The sequence below is a fragment of the Micropterus salmoides genome, unplaced genomic scaffold, assembly GCF_014851395.1.
Source record: "Micropterus salmoides isolate LMB-PRFRI ecotype aquatic unplaced genomic scaffold, ASM1485139v1 Ms_hic_scaffold_3984, whole genome shotgun sequence".
Classification (NCBI taxonomy): domain Eukaryota; kingdom Metazoa; phylum Chordata; class Actinopteri; order Centrarchiformes; family Centrarchidae; genus Micropterus; species Micropterus salmoides.
The window spans coordinates 1-18,342 of NW_024043355.1; the positions used below are offsets into that span (position 1 = coordinate 1).

Here is an 18,342-nt window from a genome sequence, read left to right on the forward strand (position 1 = left end):
TAAAACTTCAGGGTGGGGTGGCGTGGCAGCAAAGTTCCACGCTTCGCCATGACACAGGAAGTTGTTGTAACTCGACTGTACATGCTCAGATCTGTACCAAATTTTACAGGTTTATTAAGAGTCCCGCCCTGAACACATGTCCAAGACAACATTCACCCATAGTCATAGCGCCACCTACTGGCAATAGGATGACTTTCAACAAAGCAGCCCCCATGGCAGGTTTTTCTACATGTACAAATTTCTGTGGCACGTGTATCATGTCCAGATGTGCAAAAAAGCCTCTTGGAGTGATGCCTAACACAACAGGAAGTCGGCTATTTTGAATTTTATGGTTATTTTTGGATTTTTTACACACTCCGTACTTTAACATACTACTTTAACTAAGCTTTAATTAATTTTGAAATAGTTCAGGAGCATAGCGCTTGCTTTATTGTGCTGTTGTGTTGCTTCCCGCATGGAGGACAAGTTTGTAAATGGAGGCGGAGTGCCTGTTTGGTATTAGCATTCAAGTACAGGCCTTTATTGTCTTTGGTTAGGTTAGCGGTAATACATCCTTGGTTTAAGTTTTCCTTTAATAAAACTTCTTTTGTTATTTTTGTTGTCTTGGGGTATTCTTTAGGCCAGGTAATGATGAACATTTGTTTTCTTCAGTGAAGTAAAACCAATCCAAAGCTCAGTGCATCGTTAGCAACACAAGAAGAGGACACTGGCCTAGCTCCAATAACCCAGTGAAGTGAGCGATGCTAGTCAAGCTCACCAGGGTACAGTGAGACCTGCATCCTTTCTTGCTTGCAACCAAAGGCATTCAACCTATTGTGGCTTGACTGTGTGACTAGAAAAGGTACCGGAGTTGCTTTCTCTCTTAAAAAGGGCTCAATGCCAGTTTAGATAGTTAAAGGAGCAGGCATCTCACGAGCAGATAGCCATTAAGAGTTTAATATATGTCAGACTATCAATAGTGTTAGCATTAGAATTAGCTGCAGAGACAAGTGTCTCCAAATTCAGAATGGCATTTTACTCAGGTGTCACAACAGACTGATCCGATACCAGTTTAAAATGAAGAAGCTGTGAGGAAAAGACAGAAAATCATTATTTTATATGTAAGGCAACATCAGGCTTGATCAAGCGTGAAATTTCTCCAACTGCTAACCCCCTTTTTTGAGCTATCACCATACTATGTTAGTTCAGCTAAAAATGTTTGGGTCTACCGGCGTAGTAAGCTTATCAATAATCGAGGTCACTAAATGCTAAGACTTTTTAGAAATAAAGCAGCTCAGAGGTTCACATCTAGCAGAGTGGTTGTGGTTCAGGGGTAGAGCAGATAGCCCGGTAATCAAAGGTTGGCAGTTTAATCCCCTGCTCCTCCAGGCTATGAATGTGTGAATTTTAGTTTCTGTTTGAGCACTTAGGCTCAATGTATAATGTGAGTGAATGGTGAATGCAGATGTAGTGTAAAAGCGCTCTGAGTGGTCGAAAAGACTTGAAAGGCGCTATACAAATACGGAGCATTTACATTTTAGCGCTCTGCCCTAAGTCTTATAATGGGGGAAAATCCTGCTGTTGTGGAAATGTTGGTGATATTCTTCTGTAAACAAACATGGAAACACAACGGGCAATATTGAGGTCAGCAAAAATGATGGGTCATGTCCATATATCGTGTGATAAGTTGATAAGAAAGGCCTAGGCATAGACACTCCCGCAAGTTTTGTTGGCTCACTCTGGATACAAAGTTATAAAAATTATAATGTAGCCTGATACAGACATCAGAAAACTGAATTTCAATCATGAATTTACTTTAATTAAATTTTAATTATATAGCACCAATTCATAACAGAAATGATCCCATTGCACTTTATGTATGTAATATTATTTACAGAGACCCAATAGATTCACATGATGACATGATCCCTGAATCACACGACCAGGCTTGACTGAGATTTGAAGTTAAATAGGGTGCAGTTATTGAGTGTAAATTTAGAGGTAATATTAACATTTGTCACAATGCGATGCGTCAGTGTTTCATTGCCCAGTTGACAGTCAGGCACAAATTCAAAGCAACACAATATCCGAGGAACGTCTCACAAAACCTCTAAAAATAATACAGAATAATTTTAAAGGACACATTTTGCAACATTTTGCATTTCACAACCTGTATCCCTAAGTTTCTTCCAGTCATCAGGTTCACTGCCACCGAAATAAAATTGGGGCATACAAAAAAATAGTTACACAAAGTTGGATGACAGCTGTGATCCAGCTTAGCCAGTTGAACTGGCTGAAAAGCAGGACCTCCTTGCCACAGATGGAAATTTAGCTGGCACAATAGTTGCTACAGGTGGCAGAGGCAAAGATTTGAGGATCAAGCTAAGTTTAGCAGGTTGTGTCTCCTTAATGTCACCACAAAGAGGTATTACACCTGGCTACAAGTCCCCACTAAATGTAGAAGTAAGTAGAAACTTCCCTTGGCCATGTATTAGATGAGACAAAGGGTTTCCATCACACCTGCCATGTAGTGGGAAAGCAGTGAAGGTCTCCTGCTTTCCTTTGCCTGTAGAGCAGGAGCCCTTTGCCCATATTATGATTGTTCCGGGGCCATAAATGTAATTGAATGAATTGATACATTTTACTGGATGTGAAGATGTCCAGATGCTTGTCAGACAGCAGGTCTAACCTTATATCAAACCATCATCAGCAGTTTGTGGCTGAGCTGCAGAAAGCCCCTACTTTCTCGTTAACTGGAAGGTTGGCGGTTCAATCCCTGGCTCCTCCATGTCCAAGTGTCCTTGGGCAAGATGCTGACCCCCGAATTGTCCCTTGTGTGAATGTTAGTTTCTGTTTGAGCACATAGTGAGTGAATGGTGAATGCAGATGTAGTGTAAAAGGGAAAGGCGCTATACAAATAAAGAGCATTTACTTACCATCTTCAGTCTGAGGGTAAGACTTTCCAACAGAAGAAGATATACTTTATTAATCCTTCAAGGGGAAACTATGTTTTCACTCTATTATTATGATATTATTTACACACAAGTCCATAAGACACATGCACAAACAGGACCCATAGCAAGTGAGTGAGGGGGCTGCCACTCAGTACAGCGCCTCAAGCAGTTGGGGGTTCAGGGGCTTGCTCAAGGCCTCCTTCGGCAGTGCACAAGAGGTGAACTGGCACCTCTCCAGCTACCAGTCCGTGCTCCGCAATTCTGGTCCGAGCTGGATTTGAACTTTTTAGAATTTGAGCTAATATGTGGCCATGAGGTTAGTGCCCTGTCCTGAAGACTGTTCATCCAAAGTTTCAAGGGGGTGTTCTTGACTATGTATCCTCAAACTAGTTGAGTTCTGCTGCGTGTCTCAGGTTCAGGGAGCCCAGGAGACACAGCAAAACAAAAGACAGCTGACCCCTGGTGTAATCACCGGTAGCTGAAAGCTGGGTTTGAATTTTGAATTTATTAGGATGGCATTGCAAGACCACAGGAGTTGTGCGTCTCTAACATTTTTTTTTCTGATTATATGTTCATCTTGCAGTTGCCAGCACCTCAGCCCTGTCATACAAGCTTTGTTTTTAGCAATAAACATATTCTAATTGTTCTATCATTTCCATTGTTGTGAGATATATCCACTTTCACTAAAACATTTGGGCTACTAAATCATTTCTACATCGTTTACAAGCATACCCTGTATATAAAAATGGACGTAGTGTCCGTGACGTTACCTTTAGGTTTCTGAAGACCCGGTTTGAAGCCCAAAGTGGGCGAAGCCGGTCGTCGCCATCTTGGTACCACGTCACTGTGCGTCACTCCTGGATAACTAAAAATGGGCAAAGGGACAGGTCGTGGGTGGAGCTGAGGTGATGGGTTGCTGAAACCTCACCCGCCTAGCGTGACGTGACCGAGTTAGCTCAGACTAAGAAGATGATGCTATATGCTTCTCTGCTTTAGCAGCGGTAGCTTCTTTGCTAAACCACCGGGGGCTGTATGGTGGAGGTTGGTAGCCTGTGGCCCTGTTGTTACCAGTCTATGGTCGTTACCAGCTTACCCTTGAGGTAAGTTACCTGAAACTATACAACACTAAAAATAACTATCAATCTATTGACATTACACTACACAAGGTTTAAAATGCTTCAACATGTTTAATATATAAATGTGGTAACGTTAATTTGATGTTAGCTTCCGTTTGAGCACTTAGGCTCAGTGTATGAATGATTTTAATCTGCAATAACAGCGCCGTCTATGGCCATATTTGGGTGAACTTTGGTCCATGGAGTCAGGGGACCATCCTGAACAATTGGGCTCAACTTTCATGTCAATCCGACTTGTGGTTGTAGAGGATTTTTCGTGTTAAATAGCGCCACCTAGGGGCTAATTGCACCAACGTTTGCATAGCCCATCAGGAGGTCATGGCATATAACATACTCAAATGTGGTGTTGATGGGCCATTCCAAAGCTAAGATATGACTTCACTTCCTGTTTTTAGGGTTTTTCACAAACCTTTCTTAGCTTATAATTGGAACAGTTTTAGGCGTATTGATCTGGGGAGCACAAGCCTGTATCAGCTTCATCGAGAGATGGTCCGTGCCAAGTTTGGTGCCAGTCGGACTTGCGGTTTCAGAGGAGTTAATTAGGTTTTTCAGTTTTCGCGATGTAGTGAAAAAAACATTTAGGCGGAAATGGGCTTGGCTTATACCATGAGATTCAGCTGCATCCCCCGAAACGGGTGGATATAAGGTTTTTGATATGCGCCTATGTATCTGGCAGTTCCAAGCCCATATGTGTTGACTTTGCTAATAGCACCCCCTAGAGGTAGAAGTGTGCAGGTTTGTACCTACCCTGTGAGTTTCTCTAGGAGTTACCGTCTAGGCTGCAGTATCAGTTTTAGCGGCGGAAGAATGAAAAAAATTAAAGCTGCAAGCAGCGTTGGACGGGCACATGCACATGTAGCGCGTCGAGGTGTGAGGCAGCTGCGTTGCAGATTCTGGAGCTCTGCCAGTGTGTCTGTAAATTTGCCAATGCGCTTTGGACAAGGGTGTCCCCTTTGTGGCGCTACATAGCGCTTCGCACTATGACTAACTGAACATGTAGATGTGTTGGACTGTTATCAAGCACGTAAAGGTTGGTGCAGATGCTGGCTGGAGGCATTTCACAGCTTCTTTCTTTGTCATTTTTAGGAAAATTAACTTGTCTTTTAACCATCTCAGGTTCCGGAAGCTCTGCCATCGTATTATCAATGCAACTACTTTCACCAACATCATCCTCCTCTTCATCTTACTGTCATCTGTTTCTTTGGCTGCTGAGGATCCCATCGACCCCATGTCCTTCAGGAACCAGGTGACAGTGCATGCCTTTCACACTGTAATTAAAATCCTTATGTAACACTGTGATTGGAAAATATACACTGTATATATATTATTAATATTACAAAACATTTTTAGGTGTTGGCCTATGCTGATATAGTCTTCACTTCAGTGTTCACAGCGGAAATTGTGCTCAAGGTAATTACAGCCGCCACAGTTGATACAGGTTGGTGAGAAATTAAAGAAAAGACCTGAAGAGGTGTGGAGAAAGTGAGTCCAGATACTTTGTTACAGCTGATGAGGGCACTGAATGGTTTGATTATGGAAATAATGTGAATCACGTATTATATTACAGTCACCCGATCTCAACCTAACTCAACTGAGCCTATTCTTTCAACAATTCACCTCTCCATTAAGAATCTATGCCAAGCCGTGGGGTAGCTGTTCTGGAGATTCTTCATGTTGGGTTTTCCTTTCATTTGTCACTCACATGTATATTATAATGTAACAACATCTTGGTTCACCAATCATAGAAATCAGAGCAACACAAACAGTAAAATATGACAAACCTAAAGAAATTTGCATCCATAATTGCTCTCAATCACTGCAAATTAAAACATGAGGGAAATTGAGTGCTGAATAAAATGTTTCTAATCCCACATTTTTATTAGTTAATTTCAATTCAAACTGAAGCACCAAATTCCATGAACGGTCCAGACAATCATATAATTGCAGTGTTCATGCAGTGTTAATAGTTTGAGATGCAATTGTTTAGAAGCTATACATTATACCTCCAGTAGGAGGTTGTGGTGTTCATAATGGATAACACATTTTCTTTTTCAGATGACAACATACGGTGCCATTCTTCACAAAGGGTCTTTCTGCCGGAACTCTTTCAACATATTGGATCTTCTGGTGGTCAGTGTATCTCTCCTGTCGATGGGCATGGAGTAAGTGGAGTCTAGAGATGTACTGACTGACCTACTTTGTCATGCAAAGAGCTGCATTCTTTATCTTGCTGACTCTTGGATTTGATAAAGCAATGCCATCTGCCATTGCACCATTAAACAAACACCTTATGTTGCCATAGAGTAAAAACGTTGTGGTGTGCCTTTGTTTGTATCATCTAGATCCAGTGCCATCTCAGTGGTGAAGATTTTAAGGGTGTTAAGGGTGCTCCGGCCCCTGAGGGCCATCAACAGAGCCAAGGGACTCAAGGCATGCAGTGTCTATGAATATACATGCAGTCTTAAAAACGGCCTCAAGCTGACATGATTCATCATCTGTTTGTAATATCCCTGTCTTTGTAGCATGTGGTCCAGTGTGTATTTGTTGCTGTCAAGACCATTGGAAATATTGTGCTGGTCACCATGCTACTGGACTTCATGTTTGCCTGCATTGGAGTCCAACTTTTCAAAGTGAGAAAAGAAGGAAATAAAATACTGGCACACTGTTGCTTAACACTGTTTTTGGTTATGTAAATAACCTTTGTCGATCTGCCTCATAAACACACTTTTGTTGTCTTCCCAGGGCAAATTCTATGCCTGCACAGATCCTGATAAAGTGACTGAGGACACATGCAAGTAAGGACCTTTTTGTGTTTATTAGAACAGTAAAGATCTTTGGTTTTAACTCTGTACAGTTTGCTGCTCCTTCTTCTGGTGGTGTTGAGTCAAACCAGTGGTAAACATGGCTTGACCTCTGCTCTATGTATGTAAGACAAAAGTCATTCAAAGTGGATTATCTTGGAAATTTGACCATACTTTCAGTAAACAAGCCACATTTGACAGCATAATTTATCATTTTAATCAAGGTCCACTCTAGTCCATTCCAGGGCTTTTTTCTAATCTCAGGTCTGAATCAGCAGATAGTTTGTTCTCAGTTCTCATCACATGACTGAAGTGGGGTATAACATCATGTGACAGCTGTGTTGAACATGACATCAGTGCAGGAGCTGGGAGACCCTAGACAAGAGACTGACTGAACACTTTCAAAGAACACCAGACAAAAACTGCTCACAGCATCCACTGGGAAAAGATCACAGGTCACCATTGAACAGGAGTTAGTGGATGGACAGAGAAAGATCAAGGAGGACATGATTTATTATCTTCTTACAGGAATACCTCAGTATGGATCGGAAAAAAGAGCAGTAAGTGGAGGCGGGGATAATATTCAGTTTTAACAACACCAATAATAATAATAACTAGAACTGCAAGCAGTTGTATTCGGGGTCCAAGCCTCCCGGCGCAAGCCGCCCCCCCTGGCCCCGCGGAGGGCGCGCGAGTCGGCCCGGGTGCCCCGCGGTCGGGCCGCATAAGGACCCCAAAGTTTGGTGTTGATCTGCCATTCCAAACTGAGGCAAAATGTCCTGCATTTGAAAATGCCATAGGAATTAATGGGATTTAGTGAGAGATTTCAGCTTCGCTTTTAGTGCCACCTCTTGGCCGAATTGCACCAAAATTGTCATGTGTTATCAGGGCCCCATGGGCGACAATTGCCCCAAATTTGGTGTCAGTCGGACTTGCGGTTATGGAGATGCATGTAAGTCAATGGGATTTTTTTCAATAGCGCCAACTAGGGGCTAACTGTACCAAATTTTGCACAGCCCCTCAAAGGGGCATGCCACATAAGGTCCTCAAGTTTTGTGTTGATCGGCCTTTCCAAGCCTGAGATATGTTATACTTGCTGTTTTTAGCGTTTTCGCAAATATTTGTTAGCTTGAAATTGGGACATTTTTTGTTGGATCAAAATTCCCTCTACAAACTTTCTTCGGCTTGGTCCAGAGATGGTCCGTGCCAAGTTTCGTGTCGATCGGACTTGTGGCTTAGAGGCTTAGAGGCGTATCCTATACCATCGTAATTGGCAGCATCCCCCAAACACGTAGACGTAAGGTTTATGAATGTGCAATGTAGTGAGCCATAGTTATCCTGCTAAATGTTCTTTGGTTGAAAATCCCATTGAAATGAATGGGGTATTTGAGCTTCGATTATAGCGCCACCTTTTGGCCGAAGTGCACCAAATTTGTCAGGTGTCATCAGGGCCCCATGGGGAACAAATGACCCATATTTGGGTTTTCGCAAACATTTGCTAGCATATAATTGTGACATTTTTTCTCGGATCACAATTTCCTCTACAAACTTTCATCAGCGTGGTCCAGAGATTATCCGTGCCAAGTTTGGTGTCGATTGGACTTGCGGCTTCGGAAGTGTTAATTAAAATAGGTTTTTCAGTTTTCGCGATGTAGCGAAAAAAGTGTAGGCGGAAATGGGCGTGGCCTATACCACAAGATTCAGCTTGATCCCCTGAACGTGTGAATATAAGGTTTTTGATATATGCCTTCGTAGGCGGGAGTTCCAAGGCCAAACGCGTTGACCTTGCTTATAGCGCCCCCTAGAGGTAGAAGTGTCCAGATTTTTGCGCCTGAGTTAAGTGAACTGGACCTACTTTCCCTACCGCAGTTACCGTTTAGGCCACAGTATGAGTTTTCTAATAATAAAATAATACTGGTTTGGCCTTTCTTTCCATATTCTGACGATTTTGTCAATTTTGAATTTGTCTAGCCTGGTAACAAAAAAGAGAAAATAAAAGATATTATATTAGCAACTTGTTTTAGCAACTTTTTACACAGTGTACCACCAGAAAATATTAGGCTGTCCAAGTACCCAAGGTTATAATAGTTTTGGATTTTTCATTAGTTTCTATTTTTATTTCGTTTTGACTTGTTTTCAGTTTCAGTTTTTAACGTGGGTTTGCTAGTTTAGTTTAGTTTTTATTTTTGGAAAATGCTTAGTTTTAGTTTAGTTTTTATTAGTTTAAGTGTTAGTTTTAGTCTTTGTCGCTGCAGGATGCCAAGCTCAGTTCAGTTTAGTTTTTTCACAAAACATTAAAATACAAGTACAATCAGAAATATTTGTGAAAGGGCTTAATAGGGTGTTTGAAGCTATCTGAAGCTTGTACATAAATGAAGAACATGCAATCTACAGTATAATATCTAACCTACATACAGAAAACCCTAGGATCAAACTACCCTAATCCTGCTACCCAGTGGTCCCAAGAAATTCATTACATCAGTCTATAGCTCTATCATTCTTGGTTAAATAGGTGACATACAAAAATGGAGGTGAAACACAATTGATGGACAGCTAAGAAATTGGAAGATAGTGGAGGCCCCCCTTGGAGCCACAAACAACAGGTCCCTCGCACCCTGAAGGCAAGTATGACTGGAAAGTAGTTATATTAAAATCTTAACCTTTATTAATCAAAAACTAGGTATCAAAACAATGTGAAACACAAAGAGAAAGTTTGGCTGAGATATAAATGAGCCCATAAAACACACACGCTGACATGCAGCAAATATAATGAGTTAGAGGAGCTCATAATCAATGGGCAAGTTTATCCCACACACGCAGGATGCTAAGCCAGACCATTAGAACAGAACAAAACAAAAAGAAAACCACCAAGACATTGACTCACTAAGTTACCTGCAACCCAAACTAAACAAAACACATCTCTATAGCCTACAGTTGTTGCGTTCCTATTATTTTGTACACATGTATGTATAAATGATAATGGAAAACAATGTTCAAATCCCACCAACTACACAGCCGATCCCTACCTGGGTCTCCCTGACTACTTTAGCCTCCCCCTAACGTTACATGGGGCTTTTCTCGTAACAGCGGTCGCCACCTGCTACGCTGTGGCCAGACGCCACCCTCACCCCGGGCTCTCTTGACAGACACACAGCCTGCCAGCTCGTCATGCCAATGACAAAAGCATAGCACAACTAAGGACATTTACTCTTTCATTGTAGTTAGTTTTAGTTAGTTTTGTAAACCTACAATATTATATATATATATTTGTTATTATTTCAGTTAACGACCATGTTTTTTCACATCTAGTTTTCGTTTTTTCGTTCGTCTTTGTTAACGATTATAGCCTTGCAAGTACCACCGCATATTTAGTAGAGTGGAAAACCTCACATCTTTGAACAGACACCGGGGTTATCATTTCCCCGCAGTCATCATGTGGCTGAAGCTCCATATTTGATGGTCATGTGATGACTAGTGTGCAAACTCCATCCACCAATGAAGACTTTGATATGTGGTTCAAGGAACTGCAAAAAAAATTAGTGAGTGGACCTCAGCTGAAACTTTATTTTCAAAAAACAATGAATTCAGTTTCCTCCAGAAAAGGACTTATAAGGTATCAAGAACCAGGGCTGCCAACTTTTCAGTTTACTTTGGAGTGTGATTCGGTACTGGTCTTCTGTGACAGTACCCACCACTCCTTTTTGTAAATATAGATAAAAAACATTGTGTGGCAACATTCCCACCCTGGAGAACCAGTGGTGATGTGTTTTATGGCAACCAACAGAAATTAGTTTGCCGGAGCTGAAGGTGGAGTAACCGTAGCAACAGCAGCAGCTAACCACGGCAGAACTGATTCGTCATCAGCATGTGTCTATAGAATAGTGTAGTTACTTTCTCTGTCAGGAGGGGGGTGTTGTATACATATACAACTACTTAAAATAATACTTTAGCCAGTATGACCACTAAGCAGGTGTTAAATTTCATTCCTGCATCTTACCTGTCTCTTTCCTTCCCACTTTTTGGCTCAGAGGCTGGTATATAAAGTACCAGGAAGGAGCACTTCATGAGGTGGAGGTCCAGAGGAGGGAATGGACCAACTCAGAGCTAAATTTTGACAACATCCTTAATGGCATGCTGGCTCTCTTCACCATTTCTACGTTTGAAGGCTGGCCAAAGTGAGTCATGATCTGTCTATTCATTTCAGTATTGACAGCATTCAGTAATCTGCTGCAAGCAGCATCTATGCACTAATGTCCGTGTGTTATTCATCTAGGATACTTTATAAAGCCATTGATTCAAACTTAGAGGATAAGGGCCAGTGTACAACAACCGAGTGGCCATCTCAATCTTCTTTATCATCTACCTCATCCTTATTGCCTTCTTCATGATGAACATTTTTGTGGGCTTCGTCATCGTCACCTTCCAGGAGCAAGGAGAGCAAGAATATAAGAACTGTGAGCTGGACAAAAACCAGGTGTGTTAAAAATGACTGGAAATGAAACTGTTGCAACCCTGCTATTCTGTTTAAGGTTACCGTCAAACACATTTTTCATGTACTTCAGCTAAATACAACAAATAAAGGAGCTCTTGTTCTTGCTGTCAGGAAGTTGGCATCTAGTTTTCTTATGTGCAGCATAAAGTATCAAAATAGCCCACCATCACATGCTCACACTGCAGCAGTGTGGGATGCAGAACTTGGGAAATTACATTTTGGGGACATTCACGTCTTATGACTGAGCATTTTTGTTATGAAGTTATAGCTTGCTGGCATCTTAATACAGATGTACAGTGTGTACATTGTTCAACCAAAACAATATCCTCAATTCCCTCAATACTTATCTTCAATAAGCAATAATTGACACTTGTCAAAAATGATGGATAAAGTATCATCTAATATGTCATTGTTACATTTTCTGTCTGCTGTTGGCCTCAGAAATCTCTCACTCTGATTGATCACATGTTTACTTGGTCTAAGCCCTGCATCTCCCATCACCTTCTTTTTAACTCCTCCAGCGCCAGTGTGTGCAGTATGCTCTTAAGGCCCGACCTCTGCGATGTTATATTCCAAAGAACCCCTACCAGTATCAGGTGTGGTACATCGTCACCTCCTGCTACTTTGAGTACCTTATGTTCCTTCTTATTATGCTCAACACCATGTGTCTGGGAATGCAGGTATGAATACAACACATGCCACATACATTTTAATAATTACTTTAAAACATTTGAGTAATTATAATAATTACAAGCTAATAACAAATAGACAGTCGAAGGAAAAAGTATGCAAACCCTTTAGAATTACCTGGATTTCTGCCTATACTCGTCATAAAATGTGATCTGATCTTCAAAACAGTAGACAAACATGTGAACCCCTAGCCTACTGACTTCTTTGGAGGTGTTGGTTAGAGCTACCCTGCCCTATAAAAAAACACCAATTTTAATTTGGATATTCTCATGAAACATTGCCTGATGTCAACCATGCATTGAACAAAAGAGCTCTCAGAAGACCTAAGATTAAGAATTGTTGACTTGCATGAAAGTAAAGTAGGAGTAGCCGTCCTGCAAAGATGACTGCACAAGCACAGAGCAGAATGCTCAATGAGGTTAAGAAGAGTCCTAGAGTGTCAGCTGAAGATTTAGAGAAATGTGTGGAACAGGCTAACATCTCTGTTGACGACTCTGCGATATGTCAAACAATGAACAAGAATGGAGTACATGGGAGAACACCAAGGAGGAAGCCACTGCTGTCCAAAAAAACATGGCTGCACGTCTGAAGAGTACCTGGATGTTCCACAGCACCACTGACAAAATATTCCATGGACTGATGAAACAGATGATCAACGTTGAGGTGTTAGGCAGGAACACACAACCCTATGTTTGGAGGAAAAAGGGCAAAGCACACCAACATCAAAACCTCATCCCAACTGTGAAGTATGGTTGAGGGGGAATCATGGTTTGGGGTTTCTTTGCGGCCTCATGACTTGGAAGGGTTGCTATCATCGACGGGAAAATTAATACCACAGTTTAATGTCGTGTAAAAAAATTCAAGACTTAGGCCAGATGAAAAAGCTTGAACTTTTCCCAACATTTCAGCAAAACAGAGACCTTTTATAGCTTTGTTTCTAACATGACACCATTTTTTGGCTCTCTTTCCTGCTGCACCTGGTTCTGGGGAAATTCCCAGAAAGTGAAGTGGCTGTGGTGGATTCACTATTCGGCTGGTCAGCAGAGCAGAGATGTCTGCCTGACTGTACACTTCTCTACCTCTCTGTAGCCTTGGCATGCTTATTAAGCCATCTCAGCCACACCTGGCTTTTCTGGAAAGTCCCAGTGAGCTGGTGTCTTTACTGTGTGCTAGAGACAGGGCATCCTTACTGTGCACCCTCACTCAGCCGTGTGTTTTCCTCACCCTCTGCACACACTTTTTGCTTACCCCCACACATACACACACACACACACACTCTCACACACACACACACATACACACACTCACAGAGCTACAAATTTTATACACTGTGATCTTAACTTTAGCTCTCTATATATATAGATAATAAATCCCCCTCTCACCCCTTGCGGGGTGGTATGTGTCATCCTCAAGCTCGGGTCCTCTACCAGAGGCCTGGGAGTTTGAGGGTTCTGCGCAGTATCTTAGCTGATCCTAGGACTGCACTCTTCTGGACAGAGACCTCTGATGTTGTACCAGTGCTCTGATTACCACTGGCACCACTGTTGCTTTTACTCTCCCCATCTTGTCTAACTCCTCTTTCAGCCCCTGGTATTTTTGAGCTTCTTGTGTTCCTTCTTCTTGATGCTGCTGTCGCTTGGGATTAGTGCCGCCATGATTAGTGCTTCTGTGCTGGCCTTTAGTCCAGCCATTTCTAGCCACTGGTAGGATTTCAGCCACTTCTTCTACTTGTCTGTGGTACATGCCGTGCAGCGGCTTATCTCTCCATGAAGGTTCTTCGTCTTCCTTGTTCCATGTGTGTATATATACTTGCTTGTTTCCTCAGTCTGTGTCCGGTCATTGTCATTTGTAGTGTGAATACGCCCTGTCGTGTCATGTGTGAGGCATCCTATCTGTTTCTGTGCTGTCTTGGATTATGGATTAATCTACTACCTGTAAGCCTTGTATATTGCTGTTGTTTGGATTAAAGTCCCTGAATTGCATTTCCGCTCTGGTGTCTTGCATTTGGACTCACCCCTGCTCTGCGCTCACCACATCGTGAAATGTACAGTCTCAGGTTGCTGGATTTGGAGTGAAACCCTCCATGCTTTGTGAGGAGCTTTTTGTCGTGATGTCAGTGGCCTTTATCTCCTCCTTTGGCCAGTTTATTATACCAGCGGGGTATCTGATGACTGGCAGGGTGTATATGTTGATGGCACAGATCTTGTTCTTCCCATTCACTTTTCAGAACCTGCCTTACTCTTTGTAGCCTGCAGGACCCCAAGGTATTTGTAGCTGTCCTGAACTGCAATATTGCCTTCTGGTAGTTCAACCCTCTCGGTTCTGATCATTTTCCCTCATCTGACCACACTTCCAGTTCAAATGACATTCCATTGTCGTTGCTGTAGATCCTGGTAATGTGGATCAGTGAGTCAATGTCTAGCTCATTTCTGGCATACAGCTTGATGTCATCCATGTAGAGGAGGTGACTAATGGTCATTCCATTTCGGAGCCAGTCTTTGTGATTATCTGGCTGAGGGGGTTCAGGCCTATGCAGAACAGCATCGGTGATATGCCGCACTTGATGTTGACTTGTGCAATTGGCTTTGAGTTGGCTTCCAGACTTGTTTTCCACAGCCCCATTGAGTTCTTGATGAAGGTTATTAGTGTCCTGTTGATCTTGTACATTTCCAAGCATTTCAGTATCCATTATATGTGGCATTTAGTTGTAGGCTTTCTTGTAGTCAAAAAAAGGCGGTGCACAGGTTGGTGTACCTGGTCTTGCAGTCTCGAGTGACTGCTCTATTGACCAGTAGCTGGTGCTTGTGTTGCATATAGGATATTTATAGGAAAATGGCCACTTACTTGTGTGTTATTTTATAGGTATGCATCTTGCATGTTTACATTCACCCTCCCATTCAATTTTCAATAGTTCTATTTGCAGTTAAAAGGGCACACGATCACTGCGGGTATATAAGCTGTGGGTTGTGCTGCGTTCTTCAGTTGGCAGTTAACACAAGAAAGAAAGTAAAACAACTGAGGACCAGCCAGCTCACCGCCGTGTATTTCATTTATTCTCTCTGGTGGGTAAATGTCACATAAGCATATCGTTTGTCAATAATCTAGATATATTTAGTGTACCTTTTACAAATAGTAATATATGTACTCGGTAGTTATTTGTGATATTTGTGCAAGCAAGGTATCCTACTGGGACGAGTTGGCACTAGCTTGCCGTTTATGTCAAAGGGAGTCAGATGTAATGTTTGCCTGACTCCACTGATACATATGTATGTTTAGGATTTATTGTTAGAGTGTTTTGTAGTTCACATTTTCTTTGTTTTATTTCATTACATCCAAACGTTTCGCTAATAGAATGCAGACCATCAGAGGGAGAGCCCGGACCGTTGATTAGCAGCGCTGTCGTTTACCGTTGCCTAGACAACCAGGCAGCCCACATGTTGTATTATGTCATATGTAAACAAAGAGGATGAATGAGAGAGATTGATCATTAATGTAATTGTTTTGTGACTGAAGAAGGCCAGTAAGCAGATAAATTAATTGTTAAATACTGGTAATGGTAAGAATTGTAATTTTATAATTGTAGATACTAGAATGGTAGAGAATGAGCACTTTTAAAATCCAATATAGAATTTATAACCTTTAATAGTTTACTTTTGTATAACAGCCCATTTTATGTTTATTATGAGTCTTTTTTTTGTCTTATTATGAGTTATCTTATTGATTTTAAATGGAAATATTTAGGGAATATATAGTTATTACTGTATATTGATATATTGAGATTTTAATATCAAATTGTGATTTTTGTGTTATATTGTTATTGTTTATATTGTCATTTGTCTTGTCCCAACGAAGTTCAGTTGGCAGTTAACACAAGAAACAAAGTAAAACAACTGAGGACCAGCCAACTCACCACCGTGTATTTCATTTATTTATATATATTTATTTATTTATTCAGACCAACCGCAAATTTTCGCCTTGCGACGCTTTCCTCGCGTGAGTACATTCGCTGCAAGTGTTCTCACACAACGCGAGAAGGCGATTTTAACGCGATAACGTGAATAAACACAACTCGCCATTACTACAGCTGTATGAACCCAAAGTAAACATTTTGCTGTGATTAAATAGCAATAAACAGATCACACTGATGCCGAAATAACTACAATATGATGCAGATTTGTTAAACATATGAATTCATGCTTTGTCAGGTCTGTCAGCAAGACAGCAGGACAACAACTTCTAAAATGTTTGTTTTCTGAATGGAGTTTGGATCGATCAGGGCTATGCTATGCTAACTTGGTCACAGTAAAGTACAGTGATAGCTGGAATAAAGTTACAGACACATGTTTTCTGAACTCACCAGGTAGTTCAACCTCCTCGCTTTCTTTTCTCCAAGTAATGTCCAGTTTTGTCTGTTTTTTATATAAATATAAAGTTAGCTAGCTGCTGAGAAGCTCCAGTGAAGATAAATCAACGTTGTAATCCCAAAAACTAAAGTAAAAAGCTAATTTGATAAAAGCAGTTTACTCCGATCTCCTCCCGCAAGTAAACAGCGTAGTTGTTAGAACATAATCCAGTCTGACTACGGGTGGTTATTTGTCCAAAGGTTGCAGCGCTGCTCCCTGCTCCTCTCCCCCAAGTTTAGCAGCTCTCAGCTGGCCAGCAGATTCCCCTGCTCTGCCCGGCCCTCCCCACACATCGCTCTGAAGCCGTCGGTGATGTACGGAAAATCTCAACACTGATACGCTATCGCGACTCAGCGTTAACTATTCTGGATGGGTCCCATCCATCATCTGTTGGTTCATTGCCAGGCATTCATGGAGTGCAGTTAGTTTCTTCAGCCAGTAGGTGAGGATCATGTCAGGGCCTGGTGCTGTCCAGCTCTTCATACCTTCTTGGATGTCTGCCATACTGGATCTTCTTCTGAGAGATTGCTGTCATCTGTTCTTAGATCAACTAGCCACTTGAGCATGCCTCCTTCTCTATCTTATACTCATTTGTGAAAAAAAACAGAGGGGCAGGAAGTTTAGAAACATTTTTATTCATAAAAATAAATCATGAGAACTTGAACTTCTTAACTGCCTTTGTAGGAATATTTAAATATTTTTTTAACTTATAAACTTATGAAGTAGCCTAGTGCGCTTATTCAATATTCAATATAACGGCCTATCTTAAACTTTCCCCACACATAACTATGATCATTCACAACAAAAAAACATGGTAAACAAGAAATTAAATCCCCCCTCCCAGTACCATGCCACTCAGCCAGGCATGTCAAAACATTTATTTTTGAATCGCAAAATGCAATGTCACAACGTAGTGTCTTCTCATTTGCAATTTTAGGAATTTTTGTGATGGTCCTGTAAAATATGATGATATGCTGCACTTTACCCTTTTCATTGTTCCCAGCTAGCTATAGTTTTCGCACTGAAATATTACATAAATATTTGTGCTTGGTGACATTCTGAAAAGCCGTACATGGATCAAAGCTAATGGACCATTAGATAAATTAGCCACAATTTCATCTATTGTCTCAGAAGGCTAATGATGACAGTGGGTGGCCCATTTCGGATTTTATTGTTCTAACCAGACCGTTCTCATCTCAGGGCGTCCAATACCAACCCTTTCAGAAAAAGTGACAAGCTTAGTTATTTGACGCTAAAGGTACCCTTCGGCGTCTCTATGAGATGCTCCTGGATGCGTCTGGAAGTGCTAACTAGCTAGCGCTTTAGCCTCAATTGAGTAAAACCCCGTAGGTGTAACGGGACACTAGGCTGCTTGTCATCATAGAAACAGATCATCAGCTTGTGATGTTTATTCCTTCAGTAATATGCTTCCTTCCCTACGACACACAGCTCCACTGCCCAGCGGAGCTGCTCTAGGCTATTACTCGTGAGGTGTAACCAGTCAGATAGCGCTGTGGACGGGATATTGAGTGAGCAATGAATACTGAGAGTGGCTCTACATCAGAGCCAGCCAAAGTACTGCATTTTAAAATAAAATTGACTCTACCAAACCACGGATCGATTCAAGATGAGATTTATGATCTGCTGCAGTGCTGGTGTTGTGCAGAGTTGTGAGTGAACTTTGCGGGACATTCGAATCATTTATCACCATTGATGAACCACACAAAGAATATTATTTTGTTTTTAAATAGTACTTGGAATAGACCCACGAGGAGCCGCGACGTGCATGCAATTGTAGGCGAGTCGGGGGACACAACTCTGTGCATGACTTGTGAATGGCAGGGGAGCAGAGCAAAAATAAAATGGGTTCACATACTTTTTCCACCT

General features: G+C 41.5%; 3 protein-coding genes across 3 annotated transcripts in view; all 3 read left to right on the forward strand.

Annotated features, from left to right (window-relative positions):
- Positions 1 to 5,185: 5,185 nt before the first annotated feature.
- Positions 5,186 to 6,556, forward strand: LOC119885373 (dihydropyridine-sensitive L-type skeletal muscle calcium channel subunit alpha-1-like; the record flags this gene model as incomplete). The annotated part of the gene is made up of 4 exons (XM_038695397.1): positions 5,186 to 5,315; positions 5,420 to 5,479; positions 6,125 to 6,231; positions 6,412 to 6,556. Coding segments are annotated over 4 exons (442 nt in total), but the record flags the coding sequence as incomplete, so codon positions are not given.
- Positions 6,557 to 6,595: 39 nt separating this feature from the next.
- On the forward strand, positions 6,596 to 11,049 carry LOC119885375 (dihydropyridine-sensitive L-type skeletal muscle calcium channel subunit alpha-1-like). The gene is made up of 3 exons (XM_038695399.1): positions 6,596 to 6,699; positions 6,812 to 6,864; positions 10,899 to 11,049. Exons 1-3 carry the CDS (start codon positions 6,652 to 6,654, stop codon positions 11,047 to 11,049), a joined length of 252 nt encoding a protein of 83 aa, XP_038551327.1. The 5' UTR covers positions 6,596 to 6,651.
- A 152-nt stretch (positions 11,050 to 11,201) lies between these two features.
- LOC119885374 (dihydropyridine-sensitive L-type skeletal muscle calcium channel subunit alpha-1-like) overlaps positions 11,202 to 18,342 on the forward strand; it is a gene marked incomplete at its 3' end in the record, with an annotated part of 31,318 nt that continues 24,177 nt past the window's right edge. The window contains exons 1-2 of the mRNA XM_038695398.1: positions 11,202 to 11,344; positions 11,884 to 12,042. Coding sequence (XP_038551326.1) covers positions 11,255 to 11,344; positions 11,884 to 12,042 — 249 coding nt within the window. The remainder of the gene's footprint in view (positions 11,345 to 11,883; positions 12,043 to 18,342) is intronic.

Excerpts from the sequence above, each read along its gene's own strand:
- LOC119885375 (XM_038695399.1), top strand. The coding sequence starts at position 6,652 with ATGCTACTGGACTTCATGTTTGCCTGCATTGGAGTCCAACTTTTCAAA. Across the intron at positions 6,700-6,811 it reads TTGGAGTCCAACTTTTCAAA|GGCAAATTCTATGCCTGCAC; the intron begins GTGAGAAAAGAA and ends TTGTCTTCCCAG. Across the intron at positions 6,865-10,898 it reads GTGACTGAGGACACATGCAA|AGGCTGGTATATAAAGTACC; the intron begins GTAAGGACCTTT and ends TTTTTGGCTCAG.